This window comes from Gorilla gorilla, chromosome 3, assembly GCF_029281585.2.
Source record: "Gorilla gorilla gorilla isolate KB3781 chromosome 3, NHGRI_mGorGor1-v2.1_pri, whole genome shotgun sequence".
Taxonomy (NCBI): Eukaryota; Metazoa; Chordata; class Mammalia; order Primates; family Hominidae; genus Gorilla; species Gorilla gorilla.
This window is the reverse complement of record NC_073227.2, coordinates 209,710,372-209,733,728: the sequence shown is the minus strand read 5'-3', so window position 1 is coordinate 209,733,728 and position 23,357 is coordinate 209,710,372. Positions and strand designations below refer to the sequence as shown.

Here is a 23,357-nt window from a genome sequence, read left to right as displayed (position 1 = left end):
TGCTAGCGATTTTGCTCTAATTGGGAAGATCCAAAGGGGTCTTGCCTGAATGCAGCGCATGTCTGAAGCATTCAGATAGAAGCTGGTTGTGCAGGCACGCTGCCTCAGGGCATGTGTTCGGGAGCAGCAGAACTCCGGCAAGGACTACAAGATACAAATTGCAAAGCATAGACATATGTCAGGGAATTGAAACTGGGTGCTCATGAGGCAGAAGTTAGACAAACATTCACGGGCAAAGTTACAAAAAAGAGTTAAACACAAAAACATACTCTAGAAATCTTGGTAATCAAAACCAGATCTGAACCCATGCCATTTATTTGATGCCAGTTCTACCACACTTACAATTGAGCTCATGTAAACTAGACATATGGAAATTGCTCATTTAGCCAAGGAACTTGATGTAAATGATGTTAACATTGCTGCCAGAGCTGTGTGGTTTTTAACCCAATTGAGGTTGTGTTTGTTGTCTTATTTCTGCAACTCTAACAAAATAGAACAAATTTTATTTCACTTTTTTTAATAGAACTATGTAGAGGAATGGTCATTCCTCAACTCCCATGACTGGGGTTCAAGGAGAGCTGTTCTCAGTCGTCTGCATGTGTTTGACTTTTTCCTGATTGATGACTGCCTTATCTCCATCCCCTGGGAACAGTTCTAAAATATGAACTGAAAGTCAGGGGTCAGTGGATGCTGCATCTGTGAGACACAACTTCAGAGGTGACTAAACTCTCCCTAGAGCTGCCCTCCTCGAAGATCTTTGTCCTCGGAAATTGTCAGGGGAATCTCAATTTGGCACCACCAGGTGTCCCAGAGTCTAGGGAGTCATCAGGCACTAACTTGGATTTTTTTAAAGTTTGAATCACAGTTGATTTGGAAAATGATGGAAAGCTGTCAACTAAAGGAAGGTCTGTCGCTCTTTTTATTTTTGCATTGTCTTCAGAGGGAGGCCTTCCTAGAATCCTGACTAGAATTAACTAGATCTGAAAGGAAGGCACGATTTGAAGAGGAGAGGCTTCTACCTAAGCCTTGATGACAAGGGTTCTGAGGATGCTGTGGGCATGGAGAGAAAACTCAACCTAAACCAAGTGACTCAGTTTAAATGTAGTTCAGGAGTGATTTGCAGTGACATTGCTTCCTCATATTCTGAGTGTGCCAGTTGGGAAGGCATTCTAGATTTTTAAAGTATATAGCAAATTTCTATGACTTTCCGAACAGTCCCAATTCCCTTTGAGAGAGAAAAACAAACGCTGTTTTGTATTAGAGTGGTTACCTATCTTCACAGCAAAGGGTCTTAGAACCTTAGAAGATTTGATAATATTTGAAAAATGGAGTCAGAAATTTCTGTTGAAGTTTTATTATAATTTTGTAGCTCTCTGTGAACCCCACAGGAAATGGGGAATTTGTAACATGTATAACCAGACTAAACAGCCAAGAAGTTTTAGTTTAGACACTGTCCAGGAGAGCTGTTGTGGGACTTGCAAAGACGAGGGAGATGCAGACCCTGCTTTGGACTTCCTCCTCTGGGAGAAACAGGAAAGGGCCTGGGGTCCATGAAAAGGGCCTCACAGGAGCCAGAGGAGGACATGGACGTGGTCATATTGTCTGCAGAGAGTGTTTGGAAGCCGTGAGCAGATCCTGTGGTTTCAGAAGCTCCCATTTCCTGGACTAGCAGGGGGAAAAAGATGAAGAGATCAATAATAGGTTTGATAGAAGTCCAAATATGCCTTAATAAGAAATTGTCTCTCATGGAGTATACTTCATTAAAGAAAGAAATTTAAAATACTTGTTTTTTTTTTTGTTCAGACAATCAGATCAAACAGAGAACATCCACTTTGGTTAGATTATGTGCTGTCATGCAAAGCAATTTACCATAGACATGTACAAAAGAAAACCTTTTTGTGTGTCTGACAAGAAGTGTATTAGGCTATTTTTTTCTTTCAAACAACGCTTATTACTTTACTGGTCATGGTTTATTGAAACTGTATTAGGGATACTGCAAGTGAAATAGTTCACAAGGTATGTAGCACTTAGTAAATATTCAGGATGCTTTGATTTTACTCTATTATTGGGATGAGCTAGAGGAGGGGGCTGGAGAAGGGGAAATAGGAAAAAGAGAAGAGTGGAAAAGGTCCAGGTTCTTTGTGGCTGTAAAATATTTCCTGGGCTGATCCTTTCCTTCGAGCTGAGAGCTGACCCCTGGCTGTCATGCGTGGACTGGCAGCCTCTTCACTCTCAGCCTTGAGGCCTCCTCTTGAGAGTCAGAAGCTTCTAATTCACAAGTCTGAAACACAGGCTTAGGGCTAATGCACTGATGGTGCAACTGGCTCCTAGAAAATATATCTATAAATTGCATTTTGTATATAATTACATATCAAATTTGTAACTTCTAACTGCACACTTTTCAAAAAAAAAATGTCATATCCTCTCTGGTTTTTTTTTTTCTTTTTTTGACAGAGTCTCGCTCTGTCGCCCAGGCTGGAGTGCAGTGGTGTGATCTCGACTCACTGCAAGCTCCACCTCCTGGGTTCAAGCAAATCTCCTGCCTCAGACTCCCAAGTAGCTGGGACTAAAGGTGCCCGCCACCACACCCGGCTAATTTTTTGTATTTTTAGTTGAGATGGGGTTTCACCATGTTAGCCAGGATGGTCTTGATATCCTGACCTCGTGATCCACCCTCCTCGGCCTCCCAAAGTGCTGAGATTACAGGTGTGAGCCACTGCACACGGCCGTCCTCTCTGTTTTTAATATAAGTATTTTCATTACTATACTCTGGAGTACCTGGAATATAGACTCTAGTTTTTCCACAGGCTTTCCAACAGACTGAAGAATTGAAAGATTTTACACTCATATTGTTATTTATTTGAATATGCACAAGAAACAGTGAGTTTTCGTTCTCATAGTGTGATGTGAACGTATAAATACTGGCTGATTTACTTGATATTACTATTTTTAATTCTCCTTAAAATATCTTAGAGATTTTTCTCTTCTGATGTTATAATGATATTAATTTATGGCAAAAACATTTTTCAGTATTGCTTTACTGAATATAAACAACAAAATTTTAAAGACCAATAAATACAACTAAAAGCCCCCTTTTCTAATTCCGTAAGGCACGTAGTAGGCATTGTTCTTGACCACACTGAGTCACAGCACTGTGTCCTCTTGTGGGTAGTCACATCTGATACTGAACCACAGCACTGCGGTCTCTCATGGGTAGTTAAACCCGGGTGTCCAGTCAAATAAACAAGTTTATTTTTAATAACATTACTTTTCAGGGAGCTGTAAATAAGACAGATACATTTTCTTTAAAAATTTTAGAAGAAGGGGCAGGTGTATGTGAACATGTATGCTTTTACAACTTACAAAAAAAAAACTATATGGAATTTCTTTTTCACTACTGTAGAAGTAAAAGTATCCTAGATTTGGGTGGTGATACAGTTTCATCCCCATCCTGAAAAAGGTAGAACTTTTGAAAGAAAAACATGCATCCCATAGACCTCAAATGTAAAGTTGGCGTTTAATAATACATGCAATTTCTCTACTATTAAAGTTTGATATCTGGAGCTAATACGCTCATTCCTGAAGGATTATTTTCCCAAAACACATTGGGGCCAGTGTTCGGTTCTGTGTGTAAGGGTCCGTCCATAGTGTGTTTCTCGCAATTCATCCAGTCACCTAATTAACAGACCGGACGGTTTCTGAGGCAACTATTCTTTCCCTTTAATGAAACATGTACCACTATTTTACAAGCTCTTATCAGATACTATGGGATGTGATTTGCTTCAAGCTCTGAGGCAAATCTGGCAATCCAGTTAAAATCAACATGAAAGTTTGTAAAACAATTTGTGGTCAGCAGTGAAAAGTGCTGGGTTGATCTCTAAATGAGTAAAAATGTTACCCCTGAGGGCAAGAAGTACAGGATAACGTACAGATAATGTTCTGTTTTTTTTTTGTTGTTTTTTTTTTTTGCATCTGCCAGCGGGTGCAATTTTAAATAAATTAATCCAGCACTCCCATGAATGCCACGGATATTGCAGAACTTGTATTTCTAATTTTCATTCATTAACTCACCTTTCCTAGCTTTGTTTTTATAATACATAACTTGGCCAAGATATTATTAGGTTTTAGTTTCTTAAAATGTATTTGTTTTTAGACCATCCTCACTAGGTGAAGAATGTTGTCTCTCAGTCTCCAGGCTGGGCCCCACAAACACCCCCAGAATGTATGTGAGCCTCTGAGGAGCAATGAGTACACCACTGCGACTCGTTACTGAGTTGGCCTACTCACTGCTTCTTTAAAATTGCCCTTGACTTTCGGAACAACATTGTTTTAAAGTCAGCTATGTATTTTCCACAGGGCTGGTGTGTGCTACTATATATTTTAGCTTCCATCTTTTCATCATTTACTCACAAGGCAACCCATCATCTAAAATAATACAATTAAGCAAAGGCTCAGCCAAAGAGTGAATATCCCTGTATGGGAACGCTGGAAAACTGGCCAGCAAGATTTCCCCAGAGGTGTGCATAGCTCACTTGAAATCTAAAAATGTTTCAGCTAAATTACATAGGTGCCAACGTTAAGGTGAAAAAATAAGATCTTACACAATGATATATTTTAAATCTATATCATATGGATTCCTCATGTTAGCACAAATAAGATGTTACTTGTCATCACTAAAGAACATAGGTGACAACAATAACAAGTGCTTTTATATTTATACTTGTGAAGCTTTAATTCTAAAAATTAAAGCTAAGATCTCATTCCCATGAGAGATCCAGTCATAGCATAAGGATGCCAAGTGTTACCCTATCCCGATTAACTGTACCAACAAAATTTGAGGAATCCAGGTTTAATATATTTTAACCACGATTCTCTGCTGAATGAACCTGGTTGAGCTGTTTCTACTTCTCCGAGGCTTGGTTCGATGTCTTTGGCAAATAGCCCACTCCTGTAGCTGTGCCAGTTGGAATGTAAAAGTTAAGCCCATTGGCCTTTTTGCTGACCTGTTATTAAAGCATTTGATGTAAGTTTCAGCCACTTCACACACTGTCATCCAGCCCTTAAGGAGTATTGAGGTAATCTTTTACAAAAATGAAGTAACAGGAGATGTCTTTTCATGCATAATACATTATGCTGGACCTTGCAGACTTCAACCCAGGATATCTCAGCCACTGATAGGTGCCAATGACAGAACTCGAAGATACTACCTCAGTCTACAGCACAGGCTGCTTATATGTTTTCACTTCGTAACTGGAAGTAGCCTTTTCCAGTGGCTCCAAAGTCTGCTGATTTGCGAGCCACACTTGCAGGTGAATGCTGCAGCTTGTCTCAAGTCCTAGGGACTTGCCTCCCAAATGTAATCTTAAATAAAACATGAATCAAATTTTGTAAAGAGTTTATAAAGCAGCCCAGCCAAGTTAGCACAACTTAGTTTTAAGAGGCATTCCAATACTTACATGGTGCTTGTAGAAAAAAATCAACGTGACTTAAAGTCAGAAACCAACCGCACCATTTCTCACTATTCTTTCCCATCGAATTCTTCACACCTATTTGTTCAATTTGGTTTCGGTTGTTGGTTTCTTTTGGACTTCTAACTGTTGTAGCATATTGTTTGCTCAGCATACTATTATTTTTCATTTTTCAGGAACTTACCTTAAATAGACATCTTTTTAATAAGCATTGTATATATATGATGGTCCCAATATATGTTGGTCTAGTCCAATATTATCCCAAATGTCATATTATGGATTAAATCAGTTTCCCTGGATTGACCAGTACACTAAGCCATCATGTATGACATTGTTTCTTAAGGAAAACCTGCCGTGAATTCAAAAAGATCCAATTTTAAATGGAGTAGTGGAGATCCTAAGTCTAGGATCCTTTATTAATGCCATGTTCCCTCTTTGCAAAATGCTAATTACTTCATATGGGAAGCCTGTGTTTGCTTAACTTTCTGTTAAGTTTATTTATTTAATTTAATTTAATTTTTTTTTCAGATGGAGTCTCGCTCTGTTGCCCAGGCTGGAGTGCAATGGCACAATCTCAGCTCACCACAAGCTCCGCCTCCTGTGTTCAAGTGATTCTCCTGCCTTAGCCTTCTGAGTAGCTGGTATTACAGGTGCCTGCTACCATGGCCAGCTAAGTTTTGTATTTTTAGTAGAGACAGGGTTTCACCATGTTGGCCAGGCTGTTCTCAAACTCCTGACCTCAAGTGATCTGCCCGCCTAAGCCTCCCAAAGTGCTGGGATTACAAGCGTGAGCCGCCGCACCCGGCCTCTGCTAAGTTACAACCTGCAAATTCTATCCAAAATATATACATATTTTCTTGTATTTTTCATTTAATGCACCAAAATAAAAAAAATTGTATTTCATTTTCTGCTGGTTATTACTTAGAGGCTAGATTTATTTTGTAATCTATGCCCTAAATTGTTCCTTTGACTATTTTTAAGTTTATCTACCTACTCTGAAGTGTGGAAGGTGAGAGTAATGAATTGACCCAGGTGAAATCTAATCATAGATAATAAAGCTGCTGCTAATAAAAATGCTCAAGTAACCCCCAAGCTAAGTAAGACTCTGCCCCAGCAAAAACAGAACTTTAAAACATGCTATGCTACCATTAATAGGAAAAAAATGTAAATTCATTCAAAAAGTTTAGTAAAGGAAACTTTAAATATTTTCTGAAGAACTCAAAAGGAATAGAAGCAAATTGTATAATCAAAATTCAAGATATGACTATTTAAGAAGTAATCAACTGAGCTTGCAAAACATGTAGTTTAGAGATTTTTGCAGCTTTTGCACTTTCCTACATTTCTTAAAATAAATATATAAACAAATAAATGTACAATTTCAAATTGTGATTGTTAGTATGAATATTTTAAAAGATGAAAAAAGAGCTTAAGGAAGTGTGATCTTCCCATGATGGCCTTTGCTGGCCACCCAAACTAAGATTTAATTCTTCTCTCAATCTCACACATCCATCGTTCTTTTCCTTTGTAGTGTAGGTAGCATTTATACTCATATATTTTCCTGTTAGTTTATCACTTGTTGGTAGAATATAAACTGCAATACGACAGGAACCATGTCTACATCATGTGTCTTCCAACGTCCACCACTACAAAATGCTTGGCACAGTAGTGGATCAAGAAAAATTATTGAGAAAAAAATGGTGGAAAGGAGCCCAGACTAACCTGCAGCTCCCACTCAGACAGACAGAGCCGCCTATGAAGACTGGCATCATGAACTTCTGCCCCAAGAACTACCACAGGAACATACCAGAAAAGCCAGGAGAATCCACAGACCCTTCTGAAGGAGGTGGTTTGCCACCGCAGGCTCCGCGGGACAGCCGAGGAACTGTGAGTTGGCTTTGCTTTCTCAGCTGGAGGCTTGTAGCCCTACTCACCGGCTGCCTGAAAATACACTCCGTGCTGTTGCGGGGACATGGTGGAAGTGAGACTGGCCCTTCAGGCTGCCGGCTGCGTGGGAGCTGGGTGAGGCCTGTGGCTGCCGGCTTTCCCCCACTTCCCTGGCGACATGTGTGATGCAACAGAAACAGCCGTACTCTCCCTGGGAACATAACTCCATTGGCCTGGGAACCACACCCCATCCCCCAGAACAGCAGCAGCAAGCCCTGCCTAAGGACAGTCTGAGCACAGACACACATTGAACCCTGCCCCACCTGATCGTCTTTTCCTACCAGCCCTGGTAGCTGAAGACAAAGGACATAATCTCTTGGGAGCTCCATGGCCCTGCCCACCGCCTGATCCTCCCCATACTCCAGCAGCTGATGCTCTCTTGAAAATGCTACTCTCTGGCGCTGGGCTCACGCCTGTAATCCCAGCACTTTGGGAGGCTGAGGCAGGCAGATCACGAAGTCAGGAGATCGAGACCATCCTGGCGGCGAAACACCATCGCTATTAAAAAAAAAAAAAATACAAAAAATTAGCCGGGCATGCTGGCGGGCGCCTGTAGTCCCAGCTACTCTGGAGGCTGAGGCAGTAGACTGGCGTGAACCCGAGAGGCGGAGCTTGCAGTGAGCCGAGATCACGCCACTGCACTCCAGCCTGGGCAACAGAGTTAGACTCTGTCTCAAAAAAAAAAAAAAAAAAAAAAGTGCTACCCCCTGGCTGGAGGCCAACCAACACAAAACTGGTACAATAAACAAAACTACAACTAAAGACCCTCACAGATTCCAATTCACTGCCCTGCTCCCTCCACCAGAGCAGGTGCTGATATCCACGGCTGAGAGACATGAAGATGGATCACATCACAGAACCCTTTGCAGACACCCCCCAGTACCCAGTACCAACCCAGAGCCTGGTAGTTCCACTGGGAGGCTAGATCCAGAAAAGAAATAAGAGTCACTGCAGTTTGGCTCTCAGGAATCCCCACCCTAGAGGAAAAAGGAGAGCACCACACCAAGGGAGCACCTCCATGGGACAAAAGAATCTGAACAGCAGCCCTTGAGTGTCAGATCTTCCCTCTGACATAGTCTACCCAAATGAGAAGGAACCAGAAAAAATTCTGGTAATATGACAAGACAAGGTTCTTTAGCACCTCTATTAGATCACACTAGCTCACCAGCAATGGATCCAAACCAAGACGAAGCCTCTGAATTACCAGAAAAAGAATTCAAAAGGTTGATTATTGAGCCCATCAAGGAGGCACCAGAGAAAGGTGAAGTCCAACTTAACGAAATTAAAAAAAAAAAAAGATATAGGATATGAATGGAAAAATCTCCAATAAAATAGCGTAAATAAAAAACAATCACAACTTCTGAAAATCGAGGATACACTTAGAGGAATGCAAAATGCACTGGAAAGTCTCAGCAACAGAATCAAACAAGTAGAAGAAAGAATTTCAGAGCTTGAAGACAAGGCTTTCAAATTAATCCAATCTGACAGAGAAAAAAGAATTTTAAAAAAGGAATAAAGCCTCCAAATAGTTTGGGATTATGGTAAATGTCCAAACCTAAGAATAATTGGTGTTCCTGAGGAAAAAGAGAAATCTAAAAGTTTGACAAACATATTCAAGGAAATAATTGAGGAAAAGTTCCCTGGCCTTGCTAGAGATTTAGACATTCAAATACAAGAAGCTCAAAGAACACCTGGAAAATTCATCACAAAAAGATCAACACCTAACTACACAGTCATCAAGTTACTTAAAGTAAAGACAAAGGAAAGAATCTTAAGAGCTGTGAGGCAAAAGCATCAGGTAACCTACACAGAAAAACCTATCAGATTAAGAGCAGGTTTCTCAGTAGAAACCCTCCAAGCCAGAAGGGATTGGAGTCCTATCTTTGGCCTCCTTAAACAAAACAATTATCAGCCAAGAATTGTGTATCCAGTGAAACTGAGCTTCATAAATGAAGGAAAGATGCAGTCTTTTTCAGAAAAACAAATGCTGAGAGAATTCGCCACTACCAAGCCAGCACTACAAGAACTGCTGAAAGGAGTTCTACATCTTGAAACAAACCCTCAAAATACACCAAAGTGGAATCTTCTTAAAGCATAAATCTCACAGGACCTGTAAAACATAACACAATGAAAAAAAAAATTATTCAGGCAACAAATAGCATGATGAATAGAATAATACCTCATATCTCAATATGAATTCTGAATGTAAATGGTCTAAATGCTCCACTTAAAAGATACAGAATGGCAGAACTCACCAAATATCGGCTGTCTTCAAGAGACTAACGTGACAGATAAGGACTCACATAAACTTAGGATAAAAGGGTGGAAAAAGATATTCCATGCAAATGGACACCAAAAGCCAGCAGGAGTACTATTCTTATATCAAACAAAACAGACTTTAAAGCAACAGCAGTTTAAAAGACAAAGAGGGACATTATACAATGATAAAAGGACTTGTCAAACAGGAAAATATCACAATTCTAAATATATATGCACCTAACACTGGAGCTACCAAATTTGTAAAATAATTACTACTAGATCTAAAAAATGAGATAGAGAGCAATGGAATAATAGTGGGGGACTTCAGTACTCCACTGACAGCAATAGACAGCTCATCAAGACAGAAAGTTAACAAAGAAAGAATGGACTTAAACTATACCCTACAACAAATGTACTTACCAAATATTTACAGAACATTCTACCCAATAACTGCAGAGTATGCATTCTCTTCATCAGCACGTGGAACATTCTCCAAGGTAGACCATATGATAGGGCACAAAAAAAGTCTCAACACATTTAAGAAAATCCAAATTATAGCAAGTACTCTCTCAGACCACAGTGGAATAAAATTGGAAATCAACTCCAAAAGGAATCCCCAAAACCACATACATAGAAATTAAATAACCTGCTCCTGGGTAATCACTGAGTCAACAATGAAATGAAGATGGAAATTAAAAAATTATTTGAACTGAAAGATAATAGTGACATAACCTACCAAAACCTCTGGGATACAGCAAAAGCAATGTTAAAAGGAAAATTTATAGCATTAAATGCCTATATCAAAAAGTCTGGCTGGGCACGGTGGCTCACGCCTGTAATCCCAGCACTTTGGGAGGCCAAGATGGGTAGATCACCAGGTCAGGAGATGGAGACCAGCCTGACTAACACAGTGAAACCCCGTCTCTACTAAAAATACAAAAAAATGAGCCAGGCGTGGAGGCGGGCACCTGTAGTCCCAGCTACTCTGGAGGCTGAGGCAGGAGAATGACTTGAACCCAGGAGGAGGAGCTTGCAGTGAGCTGAGATCCCACCGGCGACTGAGCGAGACTCCATCTCAAAAAAAAAAAAAAAAAAAAAATTTCTGAAAGAGCACATATAGACAATCTAAGGTCACAATTCAAGGAACTAGAGAAACAAGAACAAACCAAACCCAAACACAGCATAAGAATAGAAACAACCAAGATCAGAGCAGAACTAAATTAATTTGAAACAAAAAAAATACAAAAGATAAATGAAACAAAAAACTGGTTCTTTGAAATGATAAATAAAACTGATAGTCCATTAGAGAGATTAACCAAGAAGAGAAGAGAGAGGACCCAAATAAGCTCAATTAGAAACAGAATGGGAGATATTACAATCAATACCACAGAAAAACAAAAGATCATTCAGGGCTACTATGAACACCTTTACGTGCATATACTAGAAAACCTAGAGGATACAGATAAATTCTTGGAAATATGCAACCATCCTAGATTCAACCAGGAAGAAATAGAGACTTTAAACAGACCAATAACAAGCAGTGAGATTGAAATGGTAGTTTAAAAATTGCCACCAAAAGAAGTCCAGGAGCAGATGGATTCACAGCTGAATTCTATCAGACATTGAAAGAACTGATACCAATCATATTGACACTATTCCAAAAGAGAGAGAAAGAAGGAATCCTCCTTAAATCATTCTATGAAGGCAATATCGCCCTAATACCAAAACCAGGAAAGGACATAACAAAAAAATAAAACTACAGACCAATATCCCTGATGAACATAGATGCAAAAATCCTCAACAAAATCCTAGCTAACAGAATTCAACAGCATATCAAAAACATAATTCACCATGATCAAGTGTATTTCAGTCCAGGGATGCAGGGATGGTTTAACATTCACAAGTCAATAAATGTGATACATCATATGTATAGTGTTAAAAACAAAAATGACATGATTATCTCAATAGATGCAGAAAAAAACATATGACAAAATCCAGCATCCCTTTATGATTAAAACGCTTAGCAAAATGAGCAGAGAAGGCACATACCTTAAGTTAATAAAAGCCATCAGCCAACATTATACTGAATGGGAACAAGATATACTGGCACAAGACAAGGATGCCCACTTTCACCACTTCTATTCAACATAGTACTGGAAGTCCTAGCCAGAACAATCAGACAAGAGAGAGAAATAAAGGGCATCCAAATCAGTAAAGAGGAAGTCAAACTGCTACTGTTTGCTGATGACATGATTGTATACCCAGAAATCCCTGAAGACTCAAAAACTTCCTAGAACTGGTAAATGAATTCAACAATGTTTCAGGATCCAAAATTAATGTACACACATCAGTAGCCCTGCTATACACCAACAGTGAACAAGCTGAGAATCAAATCAGGAACTCAGCCCCTTTTACAATAGCTGCAAAAAAGCAAACAAACAACAACAACAAAAAACTTAGGAATATACTTAAACAAAGTGAAGGACCGCTACAAGAAAAACTACAAACCACTGCTGAAAGAAATTGTAGATGACACAAACAAATGGAAACACATCCCATGTTCATGGAAGAGTAGAATCAATTTTGTGAAAATGATCATATTGCCAAAAGCAATCTACAAATTCAATACAATTTCCATCAAAATACCACCATCATTCTTCATAGAACTAGAAAAAATCCTAAAATTCATATGGAACCAAAAAAGAGCCTGCATAGTCACAGCAAGACTAAGCAAAAAGAACAAATTTGGAGTCATTATGTTACCTGACATCAAACTATACTATAAGGCCATAGTCACCAAAACAGCATGGTACTGGTATAAAAATAGGCATATAGACCAAAGGAACAGAATAGAGAACCCAGAAGTAAAGTCAAATACTTACAGTCAACTGACTTTGACAAAGCAAACAAAAACATAAAGTGGGGAAAAGACACCCTATTTAACAAATGGTGCCAGGATAATTGGCAGCCACATGGAGAATGAAGCTAGATCCTCGTCTCTCACCCTACACAAAAATCAACTCAAGGTGGGAGACTTAAGTCTAGTACCCAAAACCATAGAAATTCTAGGAGATAACATCAGAAAAAACCCTTCTAGACATTGGCTTAGGCAAAAATTTCATGACCATGAAATTTCATGTCTTAAATATTGCTTTTGGCAATATGATCATTTCATGTCTTAATTAAACTAATTAATTAATTTCATGACTTAACTAAACTAAAAAGCTTCTGCATGGCAAAAGAAATAATCAACAGAGGAAACAGACAACCCACAGAGTGGGAGGAAATCATTGCAATCTAAACATCTGACAAAGGACTAATATCCAGAATATACAAGAAACTCAAAACAGCATGAAAAAACAATCCTATCAAAAAGCAAGCTATGGACATGGATAGACAATTCTCAAAAAAAGATATACAAATAGCCAACAAACATATGAAAAAATGCTTGACATCACTAATTATCAGGGAAATGCAAATCAAAACTACAATGTGATACCTCCTCACTCCTGCAAGAATGGCCATGATTTGGTTTGGCCATGTCCCCACCCAAATCTTATCTTGAATTGTAACTCCCACAATTCCCACATTTCATGGGAAGAACCCAGTGGGAGGTAATTGAATCATGGGGGAGGATCTTTCCCATGCTGTTCTCCTGATATTGAAGATGCCTCACAAGATCTGATGGTTTTAAAAACAGGAATTTCCCTGCACAAGCTCTCTTCTCTTGTCTGCCACCATGTGAGATGTTCCTTTCACCTTCCACCATGATTGTCAGGCCTCCCTAGCCACGTGGAGCTGTAAGCCCATAAAACCTCTTTCTTTTGCAAATTGCCTAGTCTTGGGTATGTCTTTATCAGCAGTGTGAAAACAGACTAATACAGGCCATAATTTAAACATAAAAAAAAATAAATGTTGGTGTGGATGTGGTGAAAAGGGAATTTTTACATTGCTGGTGGGAATGTAAACTACTAAAACCGCTATGAAAATCAGTGTCAAGATTCCTTAAAGAACTGAAAGTAGATCTACCATTTGATCCAGCAATCCCACTCCTGGTTATCTACCCAAAGGAAAGAAATCATTATATGAAAAAGATATTTGCATATGCATGTTTATAGCAGCACAATTCACAATTGCAAAAATATCCATCAATGAGTGGATAAAGAAAATGTGGTATACACACACATATGTGTGTATGTGTATATATACATACATACACACACACATTCCATGGAATACTAGTCAGCCATAAAAAGGAAAGAAGTAATGGTATTCACAGCAACCTGGATGGAATTGGAGACCTTTATTCTAAGTGGAGTAACTCAGGAATAGAAAACTGAACATCCTATGTTCTCACTCATAAGTGGGAGCTAAGCTATGAGGATGCAAAGGCATAAGAATGACACAATGAACTTTGGGGACTAGGGGCAAAAGGTGAGAGGGTGGTGATGGATAAAAGACTACACAGCGGGTACAGTGTGCATTGTTCGAGTGATGGATACACCACAATCTCAGAAATCACCACTAAAGAACTTATTCATGTAACCAAACACCACCTGTTCCCCAAAAACCTATTGAAATAAAACTAAAAGAGGAAAAATTATTGAAAGAAAGAGTGTTGAATGTGCATGTAATTCAATGGACACTGTTGGCAACTGAAAAACTGTATGCAGTCTCATATAAAGGATAAAAAAATGAAGATAGTTGTTTTGGATTCTGAAAGGTTGTGCAAGAGATGCTTAATAAAAGAAACTCACGGGACCTAGGTTTTGTAATAGAGAGGTAGAGGAGACGGTGGACTGAAGTATTAGAAGAGAAATAACCAATAGAGCCATTAAATAACATAATCTGTAGGTGAAACAGAGCACCCACTCTATGGAAACGAATCTGGTACCCACAAAGTAGTTGATGGAGCTCCTCAGAAAGAAAGGAGATTTTATTTGCATTAGATATGTATTATAAAACTAGGACCTTGTTTTTAGGGATGACAATGTAATTGTGAGAATATTTCACAAAAGAAGAAATATAAATCCAACTTCTACAGCATTGATAAGAATATACATTTATTTCCCAAGGATTTCATGGTGAGAAGAAACACAGGAGGCACATCAAACATTAAACCAAAACATCCCTGGTTACATTCCTGGCCTTTTCTCCTCATTACAAATATCCTCATCCTTTTAGAATGACTTTAAATCTCTCGATTCTGTCTGCCACGTAAACACATTTTAGCTTCTGCGACTGTCACTCTAATCCCATTATCCTCTTACTCAACTTCAAATTTTTACTGTTAGGCCTAATGTTTTTCTTTTTTTTTTTAGATGGATAAATCCAGCCTTATTTTGCTACTCCAACGTCATCTGCACCCATCACCTCAGAATTCATCCTTTTTTTTTTTTTTAAAAAAAAAAGGCCTGAGGAAAGGAAAGAATGGTAAGTAGCTAGTAAAATAATTTAAATGCTTTACATCACATGAGAAATCTACATATATTATAGAAAGTGTGCTAAAGGGAATCAATACGCTCACCTTGAAATCTCTAGATGCCGAAGTTCCATTGCTGGAGAATAAGGCACAAAGAATTCTGCATGAGGGCCCCAAAATCTTTGAGAAGAATTTATAAAAAGGACTTTTAGAATGGTGGTACATACTTAAGGGATGAAGCTAAGATCTTAAAAGAAAAAACAAAACAATAGGAAAAAGCAAAATCAAAAAGAAACAAAGGAGCTAATAGATGTCCCCGCTTATTTTGGCAAAAAAAAGATGATTTAGATTGGGCCGTTGTGGCTTGTTGTAACTAGTTAGTTATTGAAGAGATAAAGAGTTCTGACTGTGACACTGAGGAGACTCAAATGAGGTGAAAAAAGAACAGAAATAGCCACAAATTCTTGAGTAAGTAGTTTAAATTACTGGAATGACCATGACGCTGTTTAAGATGTTAATAAATAGTTGTATTCAATGCTGAGGGGACCCCATCCCCTGGAATTAATGAGAGAAAGGAACACAGTTGCAGAGCTGGATACAAGGGTAGCTCAGTGACGGCACATGTCAAAGTCACCACTGCACCAAGCACCCAAGTCTGGCCAAGTGTGACAGCCCGTCATTTCCATGACCTTCGCACATCTTCCTTAATCTTGATTAGCATTCTCAAAGTCAATCTAATTTCTCACTCAGTGAGAGGCCTTCACTTTTCAAAAATTCTTCATCTTTGGGATAGTTAAGAATATGATATTTAGGACAGAGGAAAGCTTTCTAAATTGTCCAAACTTATTACACAACATGTACATTGTTATTCAGAGCCATTATATTAACATCATTTTTATACAATGCTGAATTATTAGTGATATTGAGGAATTCATACTAAGTGAATCCAAACATTGATTTTTCTAAAGATCTATGATTTTTCCAATCATTTGTGACTTTTCAGATCTTGTGACTGCCTTTTTAAAATTTTTCTGACCTGCTAATCAGGTCACTGTCATTTTTTGTTTTGTCAGTCTCTCTCTCTCTCTCTCTCTCTCTCTCCCGCCCTCTCTATCTCTGTCTCTCTCCATATATAAATGGAAATATATATATATCTGTTATGGTCTGAATGTGTACCCCAAAATTCATGTGTTGGAAATTTCGTTTTCCATGCAACAGTGTTGGGAGATGGAGTTTAATGGGAGGTGATTCAGTCATGAGACACTGCCCTCATGAATGGATTCATTCCACTAAAAAAAGAACTATTCTGCTCCTCTGCCATGTGGGGACACAACATTCATCCCCTTGTTGTCCATTTGCCTTTCGTCATGTAAGAATTCAGCAAGAAAGTCCTCACCAGATGCTGGTGCCTGGATCTTGGACTTTTCAGCCTCCACAACCATGATAAATACATTTCTATTCTTTGTAATTACCAAGTCTGTGCTATTCTGTGACAATGCACAAACAAACTAAGACATGATCTATGTCTGTCTGTCTATCTATCTGTCTATCTATCTATCTATCTATCATCATCTATCTATCATTTATCTATTTGTCCTGCTGTTTTTCTTCTGAAATGGGCTTTTAAATGTGAGCATTTTACTAGGTTTGAAATAATTTTAAAATAATACGATCCAAATGAAAGAAAAATGAGCTGTTTAATAAGTAAAGTGTTTATATTTCAATGCAAGCAATTTTTGAAGTGAATTTTGCCTAAAAATTATCTTTCTCTCTCTGTCACACACACACACATACATATTTATAATGCCATCATCCTAGCGGACCATTCAGTAAAATAAACATTATGGACAACCTATTCTCTCTATGTTAAAAATATTACTCTACTTAAATGCACCCAATGTATATTAAGCTTATGACTTTTGTCAATATATTACTTTTTTTGAACTTAACAAACCAGAATTTGGGGTACATTTATTTTCATTTTTTATTTAGTTAAAATAACATTGATTTGTGTATTTGAGTTTACTTTAATTTAAAATTCATAAAAGACACATTTTTTTCTTCCTCAAAATTGGGCATAATTAATTGAAGTCACTATGTTTACTTGCTATAATTATACTTTGGGTAGATGAATAAAGAAGAATTATGTAGTTTGAACACATAGTTAAAAGTTCTTTAAAACTACATTTGTGTTTTTAGAAAGAAATTGTATATAATCCTATTAGCTCATTTATTTGGACTTTTACCATTACTCTAGAGAGAGATAAATGGCATTTTGTAAAATTCATTTTGTTCTTTACAATTTCAGGAATTTACGTTAATGGTATTTAAAAAGAATGTAGAGCCTAAGGGAAAGCAGAAAGAATTTTTAGGTTAATGTTATTAATAATGTTTTGCTATAAAATAATGTTTTCCAAAATTATTATTCTTCAGTCATCATAATAGATGACTTTACTTTTTGAACTATGGTCTTGGTATAATTTCTGAGTTTATATTAATTACATATGTACATATAAAATCATCTGTTCATAGAGATTTGAATCTTATTTTTCAGCTATGCAAATGCTTCGGCTATATTTAAGGACAAAATTACTTGTGTAAATAATTCATTTTTAATATTTGTTAAGCTAAAATTTCTTTACAGAGTATTTCACATTTCATAAATATTTACATTTCAAGGAAAAACAGGCAATTAAAATTTTATCCATTATAGTAATGAAAGAGTAAGCAGAATTTCTTTCTGTATGTTACTGCCATTTTTACATTAGTCTCAATGACAGTAAAATAAATGTCCCCTATGACTTCTCCTCACTAAGTCTCGTTCTATAATGGTTATGTGTTTTTCAAAATTCACTGCCATATACTTTAAAATGTAACTTCATAATTATAGTGATGTATCAAGGCAAATAGATGTCTGTCATACAAAATTACTTTATACTTACCAAATAAACTCAGAAAGTTGCATGAACTCCTTTGCTGTACATCTAATTTAGATGATGAATGAGTAACTTGCTATTTTTTTTTTTTTTTTTTTTTGAAACGGAGTCTCGCTGTCGCCCAGGCTGGAGTGCGGTGGCGCGATCTCGGCTCACTGCAGGCTCCGCCCCCTGGGGTTCACGCCTTTCTCTTGCCTCAGTCTCCCGAGTAGCTGGGACTACAGGCGCCCGACACCTCGCCCGGCTAATTTTTTGTATTTTTAGTAGAGACCGGGTTTCACCGTGTTAGCCAGGATGGTCTCGATCTCCTGACCTCGTGATCCGCCCGTCTCAGCCTCCCAAAGTGCTGGGATTACAGGCGTGAGCCACCGCGCCCGGCTGTAACTTGCTATTTTTATAAAATATTTTTTCATTCAGTTGCTATAATATTTGGAGAAGCTGACAGAGCATTGTCAGTTGCGGGACATGTTTCTCATGGCTTTTCTTTTCCATCCTGAACTGCAGCCCTACTCAATAAACTTGACCAGATGAATTCTACACAAGGTTGCCATTTCAAAGACCATCAATCCAGTCCTGCTTAGTGTCTAAGTAGTAGTAATTTAGACGTATAGTGGGAGCAAATAATATTTTAGTTGCATAAGGGAAGCAAATAATATTTTAGTTGTATAAGGGCAGCAAATAATATTTGACTACTACTAAGTAGTAGTGATTTAGATGTATAGGGGGAGCAAATAATATTACTTCCAAGGAATGAGGGATGAACAAGTAACGGCAGTGTGACATGATGTATAACAAATAATCCATCCTCCATTTTATATACATAAATTTATATTCTTAATAAAAGGAACAGTTCCTGAAATAGCAACATTTATTTTCTGCATTCCTGGAACTAAAGTGATTCTCTTTTTATTTTTGTAACATCTTATCTGAATCTCATTTGTTACTGTGTATTCTAGGTCTCCCTCACACAGATAGGCCAGAATACTCGCATGGTATAAGGATGCGCAAGTTTAGCACTTGGACACTACACATTGATGTCTGAAGTCTGGTGATTCTAAGGCCATGAAGACGGCTTCTGAATTGCCACCCTCACTGAGTCTTTAATTTGACGGACGATTTGGCATGTTTTCAAAGCCCAGAGGAACGTCATTGCCAAGACACCACTCTCCTGACTCCACACAGCTGATCTCAGCTTCGCATCATTCCATTTGATCTTCATACTTCCTCACGTTACCGAGAGACAAAACTGTTTTTAGAAGAAGTAATTTACATTAAGGGGTTAAATCCTGGGTATATTCTCAGGAATGATTACTGGGTCACACAGTCGTTCTGTTTTTAGTTTTTGAGGAACTTCCAGACTATTTTCCGTAATAGACATACTAATTTACATTCTCACCAATGGTGTAAAAGAGTTCTGTTTTTTCAGCTTCCTCTTCATCACTGTTGTATTTCATGTTTTTCATAAAAGCTACTTTAACAGGTGTGAAGTGATATCTCACTGTGGTTTTAATTTGCATTTCCCTACTGAGTAGTGTGCTAAGCATTTTTTCATGTACCTTTTGTCCATTTGTATGTCTTCTTTTGAGAAGTGTCTGTTTCGGTCCTTGGCCCCTTTTTTAATCTGTTTATTTTTTTCTTGCTATTGAGTTGTGTGTATATATATACACATATGTGTGTGTGTATAAATATGTGTATATATGTGTATGTGTGTGCATATACATATGTGTATATGTATGTATACATGTGTGTATACATGTGTATGTGTGTATACATATGTGTATGTGTGCATATACATGTGTATATATGTGTGTATACCTATGTGTATATGTGTGTATACATATGTGTATGTGTGTATACATATGCGTATATGTGTATACATATGCGTATATATGTATACATATGTGTATGTATACATATATGTGTATATGTGTATACATATGTGTATATACGTGTGTATACATGTGTATATACGTGTGTGTACATGTGTATATGTGTATATACGCATGTGTATACATGTGTATATGTGTGTATACATGTGTGTATATACATGTGTATATACGTGTGTGTATACATATGTATATATACATGTGTGTATACATATGTGTATATACGTGTGTGTATACATATGTGTATATATGTGTATGCATGTGTATATATATGTGTGTACACATGTGTATGTGTGTATACATATGTGTGTGTATACACGTGTGTGTGTGTATATATATATATATACACACACACACTTTTTTAAAAAGAGATGATGCCTTGCTATGTTGTCCAAGCTGGGCTCCCAGGATCCTCCTGCTTCAGTATCCCAAGTAACTGAGACTAAAGGCACCTGGCACAGCACCCTTTAACGCCTTGTAAGAGGTATGCTTTGTAACCTTTTCCCCAAATTAATATGTCCAAGGGCTATCTGCACTCTCTTGTTCTTTACAGTGCTATTCACAACAGGAGAAATAGGAACACTTTTACATGGTTGGAGGGTAAATTAGTTCAACTATTATGGAAGACAGTGTGAAAATTCCTCAAGGATCTAGAACCAGAAATACCACTTGACCCAGCGATCCCATTGCTGGGTATATACCCAAAGGATTGTAAATCATTCTACTCTAAAGACTCATGTACACTTATGTTTATTGTGGCACTGTTCACAATAACAAAGACTTGGAACCAACCCAAATGACCATCAATGATAGACTGGATAAAGAAAATGTGGCACATATACACCATGGAATACTATGCAGCCACAAAAAAGGATGAGTTCATGTCCTTTGCAGAGACATGGATGAAGCTGGAAACCATCATTCTCAGCAAACTAACACAAGAACAGAAAACCAAACACCACATATTCTCACTCATAATTGGGAATTGAACAATAAGAACACATGGACACAGGAAGGGGACCACCACACACCAGGGCCTGTCAAGGGGTGAGGGGCTAGGGGAGGGATAGCATTAGGAGCAATACCTAATGTAGATGACAGATTGGTGGGTGCAGCAAACCACCATGGCACGTGTATACCTATGTAACAAACCTGAACGTTCTGCACATGTACCCCAGAACTTAAAGTATAAAAAAATACAGAAACTACCTAAGTGTCCATCAATGGATGAATGGATATAGAAAATGTGGTATATGTACACAAAGCAATATTATTCAGCCTTGAAAATTGTGGAACGTCCCATTGATTGCAACAAAATTGATGAATTTGAACAACATCACACTAAATGAAATAAGCTAGGCACAGAAAGACAAATACTGGATGATATTACTTATATGTGGACTCTAATAAAGTTGAACTCATAGAACCAGGGACTAGAATGATGGTTACTAGATGCCAGCCATGGAAAGAGAGGAGATGGAGTGTTGCTTATCAAAAGGTACAAAGTTATAGGTAGACAAGAGTAACAGATTTTGAGATTTATTGCACAGCAAGGTTACTATAGTAAATAATAATGTATTAAATATCTCAAAATAACTAAAGGAAAATTTCAAATGTCTCATCATAAAATTTCAAATGTCTCCCCATGATAGGTTAGTGAAGTTATGAATGATAATTAGCTCAATTTAATCATGCCACATTGCTTGTGTGTGTGTATATATCATATATATGTGTATATATGTTTCACATTGTACCCCATAAATGTATACAATTGTAACTTGCCAATAAAAATAAGTAAATAAGTAAAATAGAAAACAACAGAAGAGTAAACTTTTCAGTTATGCATACCTAATTATTTTTGTTTTTACAAATAACCATATTTTCATGAAAATAAGGATATTGATTTCTCAGATATCTAGGACACTTTACAATTTACTAAGCAATGTGTTTCTAAAATCTTTATTCATTATGCTAAGATACTTAAATATTAGAATTGGCTATTATAGTATTAATAACAGTTTGTCCATTAGATATCTCAATGAAAACTATGTTTGTTTGTTTTCCTTACTTTCAAATCATGTTATAGAGAAGCAAAAAGCTGATATATTTGTTCATTCTTCTGAAAAGCAAATACCAAGCAGAGTGAGACTGGTGAGAAGTTTATGGGGAGAAGACTGTGAAAGACAAAGAGGGAAGGAGCAGGAGTAGGCAGAGAGAACCTCACAGCCAAGAAGGAGGGCTGGCACCTGTGAAAGGACAGAGGGAGGGAATGATTAGTGAGGAAGAGGCTTAGACAGAGTATCTCTAAAACAGTCTTACCCAGGTCAACTGGGGTTCCCCAAACAAAAGTGGCCCACTGGAAAGCAGCTCCAGACTGGTGCATAGTAGCACCCTTGGCTATTTCAGTTGCTGACTGGGAACTGCTGGGGAAGTGTCTGGGCTTTGTGCAAATGCAGTGATGGGGCCAGAGAGGAAGCACCAGGGCTCCAGTAAACTGTGCTTCTTCCAGCAGGCTGTCTTGAAGGTGAAAGATCTCTACAATGAGTATTACAAAACACTGCTGAAGGAAATCAGAGATGACATTAAAAAATGAAAAATCATTCCATGCTGATGAATACAAAAATTCAATATCGTTAAAACGGCCATACATCCCAAAGCAATTTACAGATTCATTGTTGTTTATTCCTATCAAACTACCAATGACATTTTTTTTCACAGATTAGAAAAAAAAAACTATTCTAAAATTCATTTGTAACCAAAAAGCCTGAATATACTACAAGGATATAGTAACTAAAATAGCATAGTACTGGTACAAAAGCTGTCACATAGACCAATTGAACAGGTTAGAGAACCCAGAAATAAAGTCACACACTTACTATCATCTGATCTTTGACAAAGTCAACAAAAACAAGCAATGGGGAAAGGACTCCTTATTAAATAAATGGTGCAAGGATAACTGATCAGTCATATGCAGAAGATTGAAAACTGGGCCCCTACTTTTCACCATATACAAAACTCAACTCAAGGTGCTTTAAAGACTTAAATGTAAAATCTAATACTATAAAAACCCTAAAAGAAAACCTAAGAAATACTATTCTGTACAATGGTCCTGGCAGACTTCATAATGAAGACTCCAAAAGCAATTCCAACGACAAAAAATGGACACGTGAGACCTAATTAAACTAAAGAGCTTCTGCACAGCAAAAGAAACTATCAATAGAGTAAATAGATAAACTACAGAATGGAAGAAAATATTCGCAAACTATGCATATGACAAAGGTCTTATATCCAGAATCTATAAGGAACTTAAATCAACAAGCAAAAAAAAAAAAAACCCCGTTAGAAAGTGGGCAAAGGACATGGACAGACAATTCTCAAAAGAGGACATACATACAGCCAACAAGCATATGAAAAAATGCTAAATATTACTAATCATTAGGGA

At 37.6% G+C, this 23,357-nt stretch overlaps 1 protein-coding gene across 1 annotated transcript in view; it reads right to left on the bottom strand.

The window, feature by feature from the left end:
- The window catches only part of LOC129532890 (uncharacterized), a 39,028-nt gene that overhangs the window by 9,847 nt on the left and 5,824 nt on the right, over positions 1-23,357 (bottom strand). Inside the window, exons 2-4 of the mRNA XM_063705713.1 lie at positions 15,199-15,273; positions 7,273-7,472; positions 46-144 (exon numbers count right to left, since the gene is read on the bottom strand). Coding sequence (XP_063561783.1) covers positions 46-144; positions 7,273-7,472; positions 15,199-15,273 — 374 coding nt within the window. The remainder of the gene's footprint in view (positions 1-45; positions 145-7,272; positions 7,473-15,198; positions 15,274-23,357) is intronic.